Consider the following 17,594-nt stretch of genomic DNA (forward strand, 5'->3'; position numbering starts at 1 on the left):
AAAGTTCCAATCCTGGGATGGAAATCTGTTTGAGTGGTGCTACCTTGGTTTTGCCAGTCACTAGTCACACTAACACTGTGCCATCATGGTAATGTGATCGTAAATACACCACAGCTGTGTAAGCCATCTCTGACGCGTCACAAAACCCTATCAATTCACATTTGTCAGGGTTGGGAAGTAAGTGGCACCTATCAATACGGAAGACGTCCAACAGAGGAAGTTCTTTGATGAACTGATTCCAGATTACGCTCAGTTTCTCAGGAAGAGGATCATCCCAATCCAGAGAGAGACCCCACAAAGACTGTAACAAAATCTTGGCACGAACAGTCACAGGTGAAAGCCAGCCTAATGGGTCGAACAACTTGGAAATCTCAGATAATATAAGACGTTTAGAGTTGGTCTCCTTAGGTTTGGATGAACATGAAAATGCAAATTGATCCTGAGTGGGATGCCACTCAAGCCCTAGAGTCTTAACCGAACTATCTTCATTGAAATCCCAAGATACTGCAGAATTCCGTAGCTCAACGGGTACAGCTTCGATGATTTCTGGTGCACTTGATGCCCACTGCCTCAGCTGAAACCCACCACAACTTAAGAGGGATCTGAGTTGTTCCTGCAACTCTAACGCTTCTGGGATGCTGTCTGCCCCAGACAGTAGATCATCAACGTAAGTCGCTCATCAGTATTGGCGCTGCCAGTGGAAAGTTATCTTGTTCATCATTGGCTAACTGTTTCAAAAATCGAATGGCAAGATAAGGTGCACAGTTTTCACCATATGTTACTGTTAGCAGGTGATAGTCTTGGATAGGTTCGGTGCGGGTAGGTCTCCACACAATTCTCTGGAATTCAGTGTCCTGTGTATGTACCCAGATTTGATGATACATTTTGGCTATGTCAGCAACAGGCGGAACTATGTGCTTTCTGAATCGTATTAGCAGGAACCACAAATCTTCTTGGAGTTTGGGTCCAACCATCATCCCATCATTTAAGGAAACACCTGAAGAAGTCTTTGTTGAAGCATCGAACACGACTCTTAAATTTGTAGTCGTGATACTCTCCTTATACACTGGAATGTGAGGGATGTAGCACATGTCACGATTCGGCTTCGGCAGTTCGTTTGGTGGAATTGGCTCTATGTGACCTAAGGCAATGTACTCATCCATAAATTCTACATACTGTTTATGCTTGGTTGGTTGTTGCTGTAGCTGATGCTCTATCCTGCACATTCGTGACACCGCCATTGACCGCAACTCTCCTAATTCCAGCTTACCTTCTCGAAATGTCAATCGCACCACATACCTACTATCTTCCCTGCGTTTGTGATTGGCATCAAAGTGATGCTCACATAAGGATTCTTCCTCAGTGAGTGTGGAGGCAAAGGGAACTTCCTCCAACTCCCAAAACTTGTGCAGAGCTCTGTTCACATCATCACAATGAATATGCAGAGAAGTCAAAGACGATGGGAATGAATCACTGTGAATACTACCGGAGAGCACCCAACCAAGTTCAGTTTCAATGGCTACTGGAGAACCTTTTTCTCCTGTGCATTGACCTGATCTAAGTAAAAGTGGGAAAATATCCCCACCAAGAAGATAGTCCACTTTCCTCGGAATATTTTACATGGGGTCTGCTAATCTCAATCCCTTGATGTGGGACCAAGAGGCCTTAGGAATAATACTCTCTCTTGGGAGGCAGCTTGTCAATTTTGACATCACAAGAGCATTTACACAGAGGTGTGATGTACCACCAGCGTTAGGCTGGAGATTCAGTTGAACAAGACTAGAGATTTTACCAATGCTGTTGGATGCTAAACCCGACACTGTAACATTCAACTGCTGCTTCTTTAACCCAAGCAGTTGCACACGGTCCTCAGTTATAAAGCTTGCTTCTGAACCAGAGTCCAGTAAAGCTCTACATGTGATTAAATGACCTCTACAATCCTGAACCTGGACTAATGCAGTTGACAACACCACCTTGGAAGGAAATGACTGCACTGAATGATGTGATGACACCTCTCCTTGGGTAAGTTCGGTAACGTCTTCTGATACTGGTTCTTCATGTAGCAATGTATTGTGGTGTCCTTGACACACCCTACATTTTGACGAGTAACACTGTCGTGACATGTGAGTAGAACTCAGGCAGTTGAAACATAACCATTTGTTTTTAACAAATGCATATCTCTCTTGAACTGAGGCTGCCAAAAACTCAGGACACTTGTACAGTGCATGGATTCCAGTACATTTTACACAAGTATTCTCTTGTGTGGAACCATACAAAACTGAAATATTTATACTGGCGTGAATTCTATTTGTTGTGCCAACAACACTTTTTTATTTCAAGCTAGTTGCTGCAGATAATACTCTGGTTCTATGTTCCAGAAACTGCACAAGTTTTTCAAATGTTGGCACTTCATTACCGGTTAACGATAGTTGCCAATCTTTTCTGGAATCACTATCTAACTTTTCCGTCACAACGAACACAAGTACAGCATCCCAGTGCTCAACTGGCTGTCCCAGAACTTTAAGTAATCTTGTGCACTCAACAACGCTGTCCAACATACGACGCAGCATGCTTACAGACTCCTGCTGAATGATTGGTTGTGAAAACAGATGTTTTAAGGTTGCATCCACCAATTCGCACTTGTTTTCATACCTCGTAATTAATATATTCCAGGCTTCAAGATAGTTGGCACTGCTGATAGGAACAGACTTCAATAATATAGCTGCATCACCTTGCAATAACCCCTTGAGATATTCTAGTTTCTGGACTCCTGAAAGGTTCTTATTATTATGAACAGTGGATTCAATCAAGTCCCTAAAGGGTATCCAGTCCTGTAGGCTGCCCCCGAACACTGGCAACTGTAACTTGGGCAGTCTAACCTCACTTCCGATGTCACTTTTAGACGACGAAATTTCACACTTTTCTGACCCGACTTCATGGATCTTGACAAGTAAGGTCGTACGTCTATCTTGTGCTTCTCCGAGATCGTCTTCATGCGCTGTATACTCTTCTGTGTTTAATGCAATACTGAAATCCACTAATAATTTATCAACTTCGTCTAACATTAACTGAACTCGTTTTTGGTGTACTAATGCTCCGCTCGTGTCGCCACTCGTAAGTTTATCAACTGCATTCTCTGCACGCGTAATGTTTTATTTCAAACCCTTTTTCTTCGCCAAGAGTTTCTCCAAGGTTTTCCGATTCTTAATGAGTCTTCACAGAATAACAAATGCCAGAGCTTTCCCAAATCCGGCCCGGAGGACCAATAAATTTTCCATGAAGTAAGCTGTTGGAAGTCGGAATTGTACTTTTAATGCTAAACTAATTATGTACCATCAGAACTCGTTATGGAATTTCACGTTTTAATGCATAAAAATACATCTGCCACCATTTCTCCCCAATATCACAACTACTCAGCCCAAAAAAAAAATCAAAAAAACCCTAATGCCAAAGGCCACTTGGCTTTCAAAACAAACATTTGAATAACAACACTGTGTGACTCAACAAATGTGAAGTTTTTTTTAAAGTGTTCAAATTTTTTTGTGAAACATATCCAATTGTCATTGAATGGAAAAATCCTATTCTGTAAACCTCAATAAATAACACATAAGAAAAGCAATGCTCATATAAAAGCACAACTGTCATGTGTGAATTCTCCAACCATCTATTTTGATACTTAAAAACAATTATATTTTAACACTCAATGACAGAATGGTCCAGACATATGTTGCTTAACTTTTAAGAAACATTTTTTGTAGTTTTTAACTCCTGAAATAAATGTTATATAATATAAACTATTTTGTTTTTAATTTCAGTCTATATCATAATTTTATTTTTTGCTCATACTTCCATTATACAAATACATGTTTCATATTAATCTTTGGTGTTTTAATAAGTATGTTAAATACTTATGCAAACTACATAATTTTTCTGTGGCTTTATCAAACTCAATTTTTTTTTTTAAAATAATGATATAATTAGATTTACTTTATTCACTTTAATTGTCATTAAAATTTTTAAATTAGAAATAAAGGTTAAAAAAAATTATCCTAGTTAAAATATAATTAAAAGAAATTTATTTTATTATATAAACCAAAATTAAATCAAAGATACTGATGTGTATAGTAAAACCTAATTATGTTTCTATGTATTTCATTACATTACTCGCATCATTTGTCTTAATTAAATGCACACCTTAATTAATAGTATGACTATAAATTTAAACACTATTTCCACATTATATTTTCACCAAGGTAAGTACTTTCTTGTTTTCAGTACTCTTTAATGCAAGGCCTGTAGACATGCATGGAAGATAAATAATTTTGTTTTAAAAATGCAATTTTTTTCCTTTGAATGATTCTGTAGTTAAAATAAATAACTATTTTCTTCGAGACTTGTAGTAGTTACATCTACTAAACTGTCACTAATGTCTTCCATCCTGATTTATATGACATATTTATTTTAAGATAAAATTGCAGAGGTTATACTATTAATTCATTTCTTTTATATCCTTTCTAGCTTTAAGTATTTTGCTGTAAAGGACTATTTTTTTATTTGTGTTTTTAATGTACCTGTGAATGGAAATTTTTTTTGGCTATTTACAATCTGCAAACATCTATTCGCAAATGAACAATTTAGTTTAAAGAAAATTAAATGATTGAAAGTCTTTTAAACATTTTTTAATTTGTGTAACACCAGCAATCCACTATAGTAAATCATTAGAAAAGTAAAGTTAAAACTTCTTATTAAAATATATATCTCTAAATTATACTATAAGTTTTTAAATATTTCTAAAAAGTTCCGTGCTTCATGATGTAAACATGTTATTAAAAATCAATTTCACCAAGGGTGTAAAAAACTATTTTTGGGCACTGAATTGATAAAATTAAACTAGTATTTGCTTATGTAAAACTTCAAATCAATGTTCAATCAATTGTACTAAATTTTTTAATTAATACTTTTGAGGAAGTGAGGTAAAATGCATCATGAACTGTTTGCATCCTAATAGCATGAAATTTGCTTATGGCAATAACAGTAGTGGTTTTATCAATAAAGCGTGTTTGTGTGTTATGCAGAAAATTAATTTCTTACTTTGTAATGAATTGAAACTATATTAGTTTTGTTTGATCATAACGTTATATCATTAAAAAGTTTGATTACTGGCCGCAAATGGAGGCTTATAGTAATAATTTTTATTTCTTGTATTTTCTTTGCTGTACACCTACCCTAAACTGGTTATTTTATCTGATTTGATATAATCGTAGACAATTTAAGTTGCATATGTCTTGAGGAGTTTACTTTCTATATTTACAGCTTTAACTGTTTAATAATATGCTCTTTTTATTTCTCTGTGTTATCTAGCTTTGTTGCTTACTGTTTGCGGAAGTGTTTTATGAAAATGCATGGTGCAATGTGTATGAAATTTTGTAACAAGTTGTAGTATTAAGAATACATTTGTTACAATTTTTTTCCAGTGAAATGAAGCTGAAAGAGGTCTCCACAGGTGTCTCTTAAATGTTGAGTTTAAAAACAGTGATTTCGCTTGTTTAAATGTACAAAATTTAAAATATTTTGTATTCCACGTGAAAATGATTTATAGCAAAAAATGTAGATTGTGAATGAATTAAGTGATTACTAAAATTTTACTATTTAGTTTTAATAAACTATGGTTTATTCAAAATTTTGATGAAATTGAATTAATATTATTTTTAGGTACTTATTTGTTCAACTAGAAACAATACAACATCATACACCTATCCCTCACTTAGCACGGCTTCAGATTGTGCGAATTCATTTAGCGCGATTTTAATTTTACTGCCCCAGTCTCAAATAGCACGCCCGTAAACTTCATTTAGTACAAAATCTCGGCAGGCAAAAAAAAAGTGGAGCGCGACGCCACAAAGTCTGTTTCAACTTCTGTAAACATGTGCTGTGGGATACATTTAGCCAAACAAGTGAGGAAGAGATGCACGCGCAGGTCTGTCTACGCTATCGGCTGTTGTACAAACATCAGCTGTGGCAAGTTAAATTGAGGCTATGGAGTATAAAGGATCAAATGTTTTTTACATCCGCGCGTATGCCGCTGTGCCGTACTGTTGTCGCCTGGCCACAGATCGGGCCGTGAACTCAGTCTAGCCATTGGCAGGGAATTCACTCAAAAAAATGCAACGTTTGGCCATTCAGCTGCCAGTAACTGTACGTGCTTGATCACTCATAATGTATCGTGTTCAAGTATTTGAGACAATACTAGAAGTATTACAGAACACAGATTGTCATGAAGGCCATGCTTATGTTGGTCGCACTTTAGTTTTAAGCAAGTTCAACTGTGCGCACAATCGTACGAAATAAGGACTCTTACCAAAAGGTAATATAAGTCTGATGCTGTTGGTTGTACTAGCGGGAATATATTTGACATTAGATACTGGAACAGAAATGAACAGATGATTCACGTGGAAAAGGTTGTAAATGAATGATACAATGAAAAAAAATTTGTTTGACAGGATTGGTTTGACCAGGTGGTGATACGCGAATAAACACTTTAATTTTTGAAAAATTAAATTATAATTATGCCGACAGTAATATCGGTTTTACTGTCAGTAAAGGATGGTTTGGAAAAGTACGAGACGTGAGTTGAAGGTCACGCCCAGGCGGGCAAGTCAGCCAGCCGACTGACGATAAAGTACATAACCATGTATCTCCCATTACGCAGTGTCGTATTTGTCATACAAATTGCGATGAGAGGCATATAAAGATAAATGGTGTGACATATTTATAGTTGAGTGTTATTGAACACATTTATATTACGTAAAGTATATTCCTGCACATTTTTGGAACACATTAAATAAATTAGCCTTGATATTTATGGGAACTTATGCTTCAGAATACGCTTTTTCAAATATCACGAGCATTTTTAGAAACGAATTAGTCGTGCAAAGTGAGGGATGGGTGTATTACAAAATAATTTGCACTGATGGCTGATGACTAAAAATATTCTAAAAAAAATTTTAACATCTCTTTTATAACACTAGTTGTAGAGCACAACATAAAAATTATAGAATACTAGTTTATTTGAGTCAGCAAATAGGATTAGATCAACTCAACCTATGTTGCAGTGGAAAAATTAGTTTATTGCTATGTCATTTTGCAGAAACATTACATTTCAACAAGCGAATTCATTTTGTGTCTCAGGTTAATTGTAGCTCGTAACAGTTTTTTTTTTGAAGAGCCCTTTTTTTTTCAGTTTTCAGCACCAAGTGATACAAACGAAAGTCTGGTTGAACAATTTTATTTGATCTCGTTTGTCTTGTCTGTATGAAGTACTCATAACATAGCCGGTGTAGGTTCCTTTCTCAATATAGGCAACGAGGCTCCGGAGCCAGCGGAAGGAATCAAACCGACGTTTACAGAACGTCCGGTGATTCGTCAGTCTGAAGACGGCGTGAAGGTCTCATTCGAGTGCAGGCTGGTAGGAGATCCGAAACCTACAGTTACGTGGTAAGTCTCATTGTTTCTGTTATTGGTTAGAACACTGCATATGTAGTTACATTTCCGTAATACGAGGCCACTTTTACGCTGCTATTAATTGTCATCATTGTAGTTTTTTCACACAAAATATGTTCATACATTTTTGTCAAACACCAGAATTTAAAAGAGTTCGTACCTATGTGTAGAAGTTTAATGGATTACCTTTATTCACAATATAAACATTAATTTCATGACAAAATTGTGAAAATTATGAATTATAATAATTATTTAGGCAAGTACTTAAATAAAACACTTCACTGACCTTAAAAAATACTGAAACTCTCCTTTTTCAATCAATCTCTTTCTTCCCCTGCGTAGTTTATTTGAACAATGCATTTTTATATTTTATGTACACCTTATACTCTCAAAATCCAGCCAGGAACCCCCAAACAAGCACAGTTTGGCTTTCCATTCGGCCTGAACAAGCCTGGCCTGTCAGGCAAAACTGTCGTGTATTGGGCTGCTGGCCGGCAGATCGTCAAACTGTTGGACTATGGTGCCTGTTAGGCGGAACTGACTTGTGTTGCAGATCCACCGACCAGGTCGTCATTCAGTTTACATACATGCAAAGCAAAAGATTGTGTTCTACACACTATTTTATTCTTCCATGGCAACATGGCCAAAAGATTTTTTCCAGAGTTTATAAAGGAATTTAGGTCAGTTAGCATAATGGAAAATTAATAAAAGTAAAGACTACCACAACTTCGATTTAAAAAAAAATCGTGTATTATAAACTTAATGAAAAAGTAAAAAAAAATTTTATATAAAATGACAAACAAGTAACAATTTTTGGAAAAAAAGTCTAGCAAATTTAAGTGGGTGTAGTTTTTTTAGTTCAACTGCTTCTTTCTTCCTCACTATTTTTTTTCTTCTTTAATACTCATACAATCACTGCACATGCAAGGAATTTATCAGCTGATGACATTTTCCCCACAAAATCCTTCTACGCATGTACACTCGACCAGATTGCGTGGTGGAATGTTGATTGTGAACTGACAGATTGAACTGTAGGTATGAGGGGAGAAGCCCGTACAGGCGGAACTTTCTAAGTTCAGCCTTTTCGTCTGAACTGAAGGCAAAGCTATACATGTTACCCCTTAGTTTATTGTTTAAAATATATCTACTACACTTTTTTGATATAATTTTATAAGTCTTTTGGATACATGTTTTTTTTTTAAATCAGCCCTAATGCTAGAAATTTTTAATTTTAAATTGATTTGAAATTATTATCAGCCGTCTGCATATTTGATTTACTGTTTCTAAATTTAGTTTTTGTTGCATGTTGATGAAGTTTATTAGATCACATGTGTATACTTTACGTTTTATACGTTTATGACCCAAAAATATGATTCACTAAGAAGAGTAATAAAAATATGAGTATATTTTAATTTAATGTACCTTCAGCTTCAGTTATAAAAATATCTTTATTCCTGACTTTGGAAGTTGTATGTTCACAACAGAATTATGACCCTCTCTCTCTATGCTTTTATCTTGTAATGTTGTTACATTAATGTTAAACCCAGGCATCACGTTTCTTTTCTAATTTTATGGTCATTGTGTTACTTTTTAATCTTTTTAATTGTTGAAGAAGTAAATTAGTAAACTGGCTGTTCTGGAATTTGATATGTCATTTTGTTGTAACATCCTGTAAAATATTTTAAAAAATGTTTTAGTAATTTTAAAATTAAGTTATTTGGTTGAGATTATACTTGTGAAAAATGTGTACCTTATGAGGAAGACACTCTAAAAAACTTAAAAAATCTTTGGCATGCTATTAATAAAAATAATTGCAAAGCACTTGCAATGAATTAAAAATAATTTTACAAAAAAAAAACTTTCCAAAAATTATATATTTTAAATGCTAAACATGGTAAATGGCCATAACTGTGATTTTTAGTCATATATTTAACAAAGACAGATTATTTTAAAAGATCCACTATTTTTTCTAAGCTCAAGTTATTTCTTAATTTTTTATTATTTTTTGATAACTTTAGCTGACTATTTATAACAATTTTGATGTTGAAAAATTCTGGATTCTCATTTATTACTCTTCAATTTAACCCTGCGGAGGTTGCGCGCAAAAATTAACATTAATGGTCGCGCGCGGAGTAGGACTCCGCAACTGTGTTACACACATATTCATGACAATTTTTTTGTTTCATGTTAGGTAAAATGAAAGGAAAAAAAACCATAGAAGTTATAGTTTGATTTTACTAATAGCTTAAAAAATATATAAAATATTAAAGCAACAGTTTTATAAACATCTCTTTGCTAATGTACCCCTTTGTCATAAAACATAAGAAAACAAAAACACAAAGTAAACCTACTTTAGTAGTGAAACAATGGGTCAGCATGATTATTATGATTCTAGTTAAAAATTAACAACTGAAAACAATTTTCTAATATAGTTTTCCATGACTATATTTCTCTTGAAATTTTGTATAACTATTTATCTGATATCCCACCACTTTGCAATAAAACATAATCAGGAAGCAAAAGTACGTAAAAATGTTTTAGTTAGTAGTGCAAACAATTTGTCAACATGATTACCTATTACAGTGACAGTAACAAATTGGCATTTGAGCATAACTTTCTAAAATAGTTTTTCATTACCTACTACATTTCTCTCGAAATTCCCAATAATCATTTCTTGATATTCTACCGCTTTATCATAAAACATCATCAGGAAGCAAAAACACTAAGTAAATCTGCTTTAGTGCAAAAAAAGATTTTGTCATGAATATCACAAGACCAGTTACCAATTAAGGCTTATGCACAACTTTCTAAAATAGTTTGATTCACCACGTTTATCTTGAAATTTTATTTAGAAAACTAGTTTGAAAATTTAAACAGTTCACAAACTTACTGCATCTGTATACCTATAATAATAAGCAAAACAATAATATAATTTATGTAACAAAAAGAACACATGAAACTCTATTATTTGCACAGAATTTGTAATTGGTGCCATTTTATGTGTAAGACACACTATTCGAGCAATCTGGGCAGTTTACAGATCCTACATGCTCAAGAAACACAAATTTCTGACACGCAGCATTGTGGCACATGTACTTCGTTGGCCGATTTTTTGTTCAGTCACAAAGTTTACACCTCCCACGCCTTTGTTCAGTGTTTTCACGAGTGACAGGTGTCTCTTGTCATGGGGCATTCAACACTTCCTTCAAGCGAATACTTATAGTCTGAGGAAGACTTTTACATACAAGCCTTGCATGTAGGTGGTCTTTTAGAAGAGCTTTGGATAATGACTTCAAGAAGTCTTTCCTCAAAGATTTTCTGCCTAAATTTGTGCACTGAATAACGTAAGAGTTTATTCCTGCAATGTTTAGTAATGCAAAGAAAATTACCAAAGTCCAGTGTCATGTTATCCTTGCTACATTGTTAAGTGATTTCATTTGATCAACAGTATCAACTCCCGATTTTGTTGAATTATAAAATGGGACTATTTCAGGTTTGTCAGCTTCATCATATCCATATCGTCACTAGCATGCATTGTAGATATGAGTAGTATATTTTTATTTTTTTTTGGTTTGTATGACACCAACGTAATGTCTCTGTTGAAAGCAAAAAGACTGGACCCTATTGGTCTATCCTTCACATAGACTGTTATCGGTGGTAGCTCTCTTTTATTTTTCTTGGTTGTCCCAACTAGTGTCAAGTTTGTATTCTTTAGTAAATCCATGGCAAGGGGCACGAATGTGAACCAGTTGTCACAAGTCACATTTCGTCCACTCTTTGATATGGGCGCTACCATTCTGTTCACAATATCATGCCCTGAGTTTGATTGTGCATAAAGACCTTCAGGTTGGTTGCCACAGTATATTTCTAAATTTTTTGTATATGTAATTTTGGCATCGACTAATGCAAAAATTTTAATACCATACTTGGCAGGTTTAGAAGGTATATACGTACTGCCTAAATCGGCAGCGACCACGAAATGCCTCCAGCATTTCTTCAACTGTGACAAACTCTGATGGTGAATAGTGTCTCTTACAATAATTGTCAACAATTCTGTCAAGTATGGCTCGCACAGCAGGAAGTTTGTCAGTTTTGAGTCTTTCATTTCTGGTTGATTTATCATCGAATCGCAAGGCTCTGAGCAGAAATTTGAATCTTGATACACTCATAGCCAAACGAAAGTATTCAATGCCAGTTCCATCAGCAGCCCAAATGTCATTGAGATTTGTATGCGAGGCTTTCATTGCACCCCCAAGGAAGAGTAAACCGAAGCAAGCTTTTACTTCCTGAATGTTTGTTGTATGTGTGTCTCTTTCTCTAGAATAACTGCCCTGTAAAAACTCTATATACAAATTTGTAAACTTCACTATGTCATCCAACATGTTCTCGGTAAAATATAAATCAAACACTTCCTCGTAAGTAACTCGAAATCTTGCATCGCCCAAAGCACCTGGAAGATGTCTCACAATGTTGTGACGCCCTTGTCGCCAGGTTCGACCTCTTCTTACTGGGCGGTCGTACCACTGTGTGTTGCCATCTCTTCCACGATAAGCAGCTTGTCTTGGAAAATCATCTTCACAATCTGACTGCTCCGTGTCTGTAGTATGGGACTTACCTGGAGAGCATCTTCGCAGCTGTCATCACTACCTTCTACTTCAAACTCTGGGTCCTCCATTTTTCAACAACAAACTAATATTCAGTCTCACAAATGCTCGCGCGCGGACTCAGACGCCACCAGTCACATTACACGCACGATCGCGCGCGGACTCAGACTCCACCAGTCATAACACGCACGTACGCGCGCGGACTCAGACTCCGCACATGACACGTGTCCGCTCCTTGCGACAGCTAAGAACGCACTGACTAGCACATTCTACCACCCCTCTCGGTAGGGGAAGGTAGCTAGATGGCTGATGCCGCAACATGCAGATAACAAAATAAAATCGAAAACAAATATATATGCGGAGTTTGAGTCCGCGCGCGACCTCTGCAGGGTTAATAATATAAAATATTCTTTCACAGTTACAAATGGTAAAAAAATACATTTCATATCACTTGCAGTCACATTTAGTGCCAGTAAAGCATTTCAAAATAACAAAGAGTTGATTGTAAAAGTTATTTTTTATAGATCATTTGTACTGTCTGTCTTACAAAACTTTGTGGGGTTAAGGCATAGGTAGGTTAATGTTAAACATAAAAGTTAAATTTATGAAGTAGCTTTCATATTACATATAACCTTATGGCTTATATTATAGCTTGTACTGTATGTTAAATATTTTACTGTAGTTTCAGAACTGTTTGGAATAATTTTCTAACACAAAAATGTTCTCATTGACCTTGAGGTACAAACTAAATACAAAAAAGCTGATAAGTGCCACATAATTATTTACTTGTTAATGATACTAATTATATATATATTTGAATTAGTAAAAATTAAATGAAAATGCATATTTTAACAATTTATCTGCTAGATTTATATCCAAAGTAAATTACTGTGTTTATTAGTTTTTATTTTATTTTTTTGTTAATGCAACATTAAATAAAATTAAATAATATCAACTAAAAATAAATTACTAATAGTTTGCATTATTTAAACAAACATAGACCAAAAGTAATGCAAATTAAAAATTTCAAATAATTTTGAATAAAAATATAGGCTAAAAATTAAAATGCAACATATTTTTGAAGAATCATGTACTAGTAATTTTTTTGTAATAAACATTTTCACAGCAAAGGGAAATGTAAATAGAATTTTATAAATTATCACTCAACCACAAATTAAAAAGCATTTTTATCATTAGCATATTTCACCTAAATAAAATGCAAAAGTAATAATTTTCTACGATAATTTATGGCAAACCATTTAGTCTCTTTTTCAACTGTAAAAAATACAGTAGTAATATAGTTTTAAAACATGAAATAAGAATACATTATTATTTTATAGGTACCATGGAAAAAAGGCTGTGAAAGAAGGAGGACGTTTCCAGACGTCGCTGGAACAAGATCAGAAATCATACTACCTGGCGAGGCTAGAAATAACATCAGTAGAGAATTCCGACAGCGGTGATTACAGGGCAGTTGCCAAGAACAAGCTTGGAGAGGGGACGGCTACCATTAATCTTAATTTTGAGGGTGGCGACAAACCAAAGTAAGTGAGATGAAAACTATGCATATATGAGTTTCCCTAATCCCTGAAATATGCTTTAGTTATCAGGTTTTGTACTATGAACTGCCACTCTAAAAACTTTTTTTGTCAATAATTTTTTCTTGAATAACAAAACTATGAGTATGAAAACTTTACAGCGCCTGAGTTTGATGCCATTTTCACTTCACTGTGCTAGTATTTTAATTATTACAACATACATGTGTGATATTTCACACATTTGCTTTAATAATCATCGCATTGTAAAAATATTGTAAGGGGAAATGTGTTAGTTTTACAAGCAAACATTTGGTGGCTTGGAATTTTTCCTCAATCCATGAAAATATCATAAAAATGCACAAACATGGTAACTAAGAAGAAACATCATGAACTTTTGGACAAGCATTAAATCATTTGAAATGTAACTTTAATGGTTGATTTAGTGATGTTGGGGTGCAGTGACACATTTTTTTTTATTTTTCCTCACTATTTGAAATAAAAAAAATCATTGTTTTTGTTGATGTAGTTAGATATTTAAGAATTTAGATTTAATACTTTTTAACATAGCATTTTTAATAATATTTATAGTTATATTACTTTTCTCAGTAGACGAATTAAGACCCATACTATTAAGTGCTTACGGGGTAGGGGGGAGATTGAATCCCTTTTAATACCGCAGTGTTTGGGAGTTTTTTGCTGAAAGAAAATTGAAGATCTAGTTTGTAAAAATTTTTGTCTATGAAGCTTGTCCATAAAGTAGGTTTCCCTTGGGCCGTTTACAGAAACAAAACACAATTTCCTGGAAATATTTATTGCAACAGATGCAGCAAGTTTTCAGCTATTTTTCAACATACTCGCCACAGAACTGAAACAATTGAATATATTTATGTCGTAAAAGTCAGCCGCCTGGGATTGGAACCACTGTGTGACAGCCATCTCTGCTTCTCTGTCATTCTCAAAATGCTGACCGCTTACCAGACAGGACTTTATTCAGGTGTAGGAAAAGATGGAAATAACTGGGATCACTGATGGATGGCCTCCCACTGCGCTTCTCATTATGCACACTTTGTCGACCTACTCTGCACCAGTGACACACCTTCAGCTTGCTCGTGATGTTAGGTCTATATGGCACAGCTGACGATGAATTTCGACCAGCGCTATGCTCAGTGTATTAAAGAATTTTTTTACTGACCACATTTCACAGTTGGTGGGAGCTGGAATAAGAGCCTCCATCTTCAACACCTGCTACAATGCTATTAACATCTGATATAGTTTAAAGATAGTGTCTGCTCAGCTGAATAAAATATAACTATATAAATAACTGATGGGATCAATAAGGCATTAGAAAAAATCTTGAATGTAAGAGGATTTAAAAATATTTTTAATGTTTTATTAATTTTTGGTTAGGAAATGTTTTTAAGAATGTTGTTAAGTTTCAAGGTGGAAAATATAATTTTGATAAGGGACACAGTTAGCTTTTAGTGATAGAAATATTGTTTGTCACCTCACCTAATCCAAACATAATTTATTATTTCAGAATTCCAGATGGAAAACCACCACGGTTTCCCAAAAAGCCAACAATTCGACAGGATGGAGACATTTTGGTTATGGAGTGCATTCTGGAAGCAAATCCCGTCCCAGAGATTACATGGTACCAAGGCACCAAAGTTATATCTGACAGCAAGCGCGTCCGCATGTCAAGAAAGGCTACAGGAAAGGACACTTATCTTCTAACCCTAGAAATATCAAACCCTACAAAAGAAGATGGTGGCAACTACCGATGTAATGCCTTCAATAATTTTGGGGAGAGCAATGCTAATATTGCTCTTAATTTTCAAGGTATGGGGAAGGAAGTGGTAATGTATTTTACGTCCATTTGTGTGTAGGCCTCTTTATTCTGTTACTTTCTCATACTTATTTGTTTAGCCACAATTTTCTGTCTTTTGTGTTTTATTTGTTTCTAATAATTTCAAACTATTGTTTTGTAGACCTAGACTAGATGTTTTATTTAAAGTTTTAGTGTTAAGCTATTTTTTTATTTGGTTAGCTCTTTCATAGGTTGATGTACAGGTGTGAGCAACAAAGCAGTTAAATCAATTTGTATCCATGCGTGGATTATCCTCAAGACACTATGATTTGTATTTAGATTCTCTTTTTGTTTGTTTTGGTTTTACTAACTGATGTGAAATACACATTTTCATTTTCAGGTATTTCTCTGTGAAGGCTGATGAATGTACCCGTTTCAGTTCATATGTTTTCGTCAGTGTTATTGTGATGTTGATATTGTTTTGAATGTATGCTAGAAATATTTTTGTCAAACGTGATTTTTATTTTTGTTTCAGGCGGGGATGAGGCAGGTTTTGCACCATCTTTTGTCGAAAAACCGAGAATAATTCCGAACGAAACTGGAACCCTTATTACAATGAGATGCAAGTGTAAAGCTAAACCAATGCCTACAGTTACATGGTATAGGGGTACAACGATTGTTAAAGAATCATCAAAAATAAAAATGAATATTAAAGAAATAGAAGAAGACACTTTTGAACTAACTCTTGAAATTAAGGTAAAGCAATATAAATAATCATTAGATTAAGTGAAATTACCTAACATTATTAACATAGTTTAAACGATAATTTTTTTATGAAGTTTCTTGTTTGAGTAAACGTATTAAGTATGGCTTCTTTCTACACGTGTGAGCTGCTAATGAAATACTTTCGCATGGTTCTGTTATGTTGTTAATACTAGAACTTTTTCAATCAAGATAAGAAAATAATTAAAATAGTTATTTCACCACACAAAGAGCATTTAAAATAAGTACAACTTAAACTAAATAGTACTGTTTGAAAACCAGTAGAACTATAGGGACTTTGTATTTCCCAGTTAGGCAATATTTATAAACATGTACCTGGTTCAGTGTAAATAGGGGTTTTATTACATTTATTTGTTGATTGTTTTTAAGCACAGTATCCAGTTTCATTATATTTATTAGTTTATTATAATTTATATGGGTGACACTACAGCCATGAGCAACTTTGACTAAAGTTGATGATATTTTTAAACCTTGTGAACACATGTGGCAAATATTGACTTCATAAAATTTCAGATACAACGATTACTTAGCTTTATGCAAAAGAAAAAATTAATCTGTAGATAAAGGTTCTTGTAATTCATTACGTTATTTTATATTTCTTATGCCTTCCTTTCAGTTATTGTTTTATAACTATACTTGGGCAAAAATTAAAACATTAATGTTAGGTTTGTTCCAATGACTAGATTTGTTAAGTTGGTTATGGACTTAGTGACTGTAGAATTCTGTTACAATAGCAATTTTTTAACCTAATTATCTTATTTATATAATTAATGGTTTTTGAACCAAAATTATGTAGCTTGTCATTTGCTATGCCTTTTCAATATATTTTTACAGTATGGCTGTCAGTAACATTCCCTTCATAAATAAAACAGGAGTGGCCTACTATTTTGCATGTAATTTTAAAGTTTCAAGCCACCCTTAAAAATAACTTTTGTGTATTTTTCTCATCATTAATCACTTGCCAGGCATTATTGGTGTTGTTCGGAAACATCTTATATATGTAATGAGTAAGATCTTATTGACATTTACTTGTTTACCAGAATTGTAGTAAAATCACATATCTGTGTTACTGTCTACAAATTATTTTATGTTCAGTGTATACTTTTACCACTAAACAACTAGGAATCGCTGGCATATTTTTATTTACTAATGAAAAACACTAGCAAGGGTTGGAGACTTTTACTAAAACAGGTTAAACTACAAGATGGTTTTCAAACAATTGTTATTCAGTTAGCAGAAATGCAATAGAATACTTTTTGAAAACAAAAGTATTTTAGTTATGTTACTGACACCATTGAAAATTGTGAAGAACAGTTTATATAACTGGTATGATAAAAGATTTAAATTTTACCTTATATGTTG

At 34.2% G+C, this 17,594-nt stretch overlaps 1 protein-coding gene across 1 annotated transcript in view; it reads left to right on the forward strand.

The window, feature by feature from the left end:
- Nucleotides 1–17,594, forward strand: part of LOC134529473 (twitchin) — a 547,023-nt gene that overhangs the window by 113,317 nt on the left and 416,112 nt on the right. Inside the window, exons 6-9 of the mRNA XM_063363606.1 lie at nt 7,341–7,494; nt 13,445–13,648; nt 15,180–15,481; nt 15,985–16,205. Coding sequence (XP_063219676.1) covers nt 7,341–7,494; nt 13,445–13,648; nt 15,180–15,481; nt 15,985–16,205 — 881 coding nt within the window. The remainder of the gene's footprint in view (nt 1–7,340; nt 7,495–13,444; nt 13,649–15,179; nt 15,482–15,984; nt 16,206–17,594) is intronic.

Source organism: Bacillus rossius, chromosome 2 (assembly GCF_032445375.1).
Source record: "Bacillus rossius redtenbacheri isolate Brsri chromosome 2, Brsri_v3, whole genome shotgun sequence".
NCBI lineage: Eukaryota > Metazoa > Arthropoda > Insecta > Phasmatodea > Bacillidae > Bacillus > Bacillus rossius.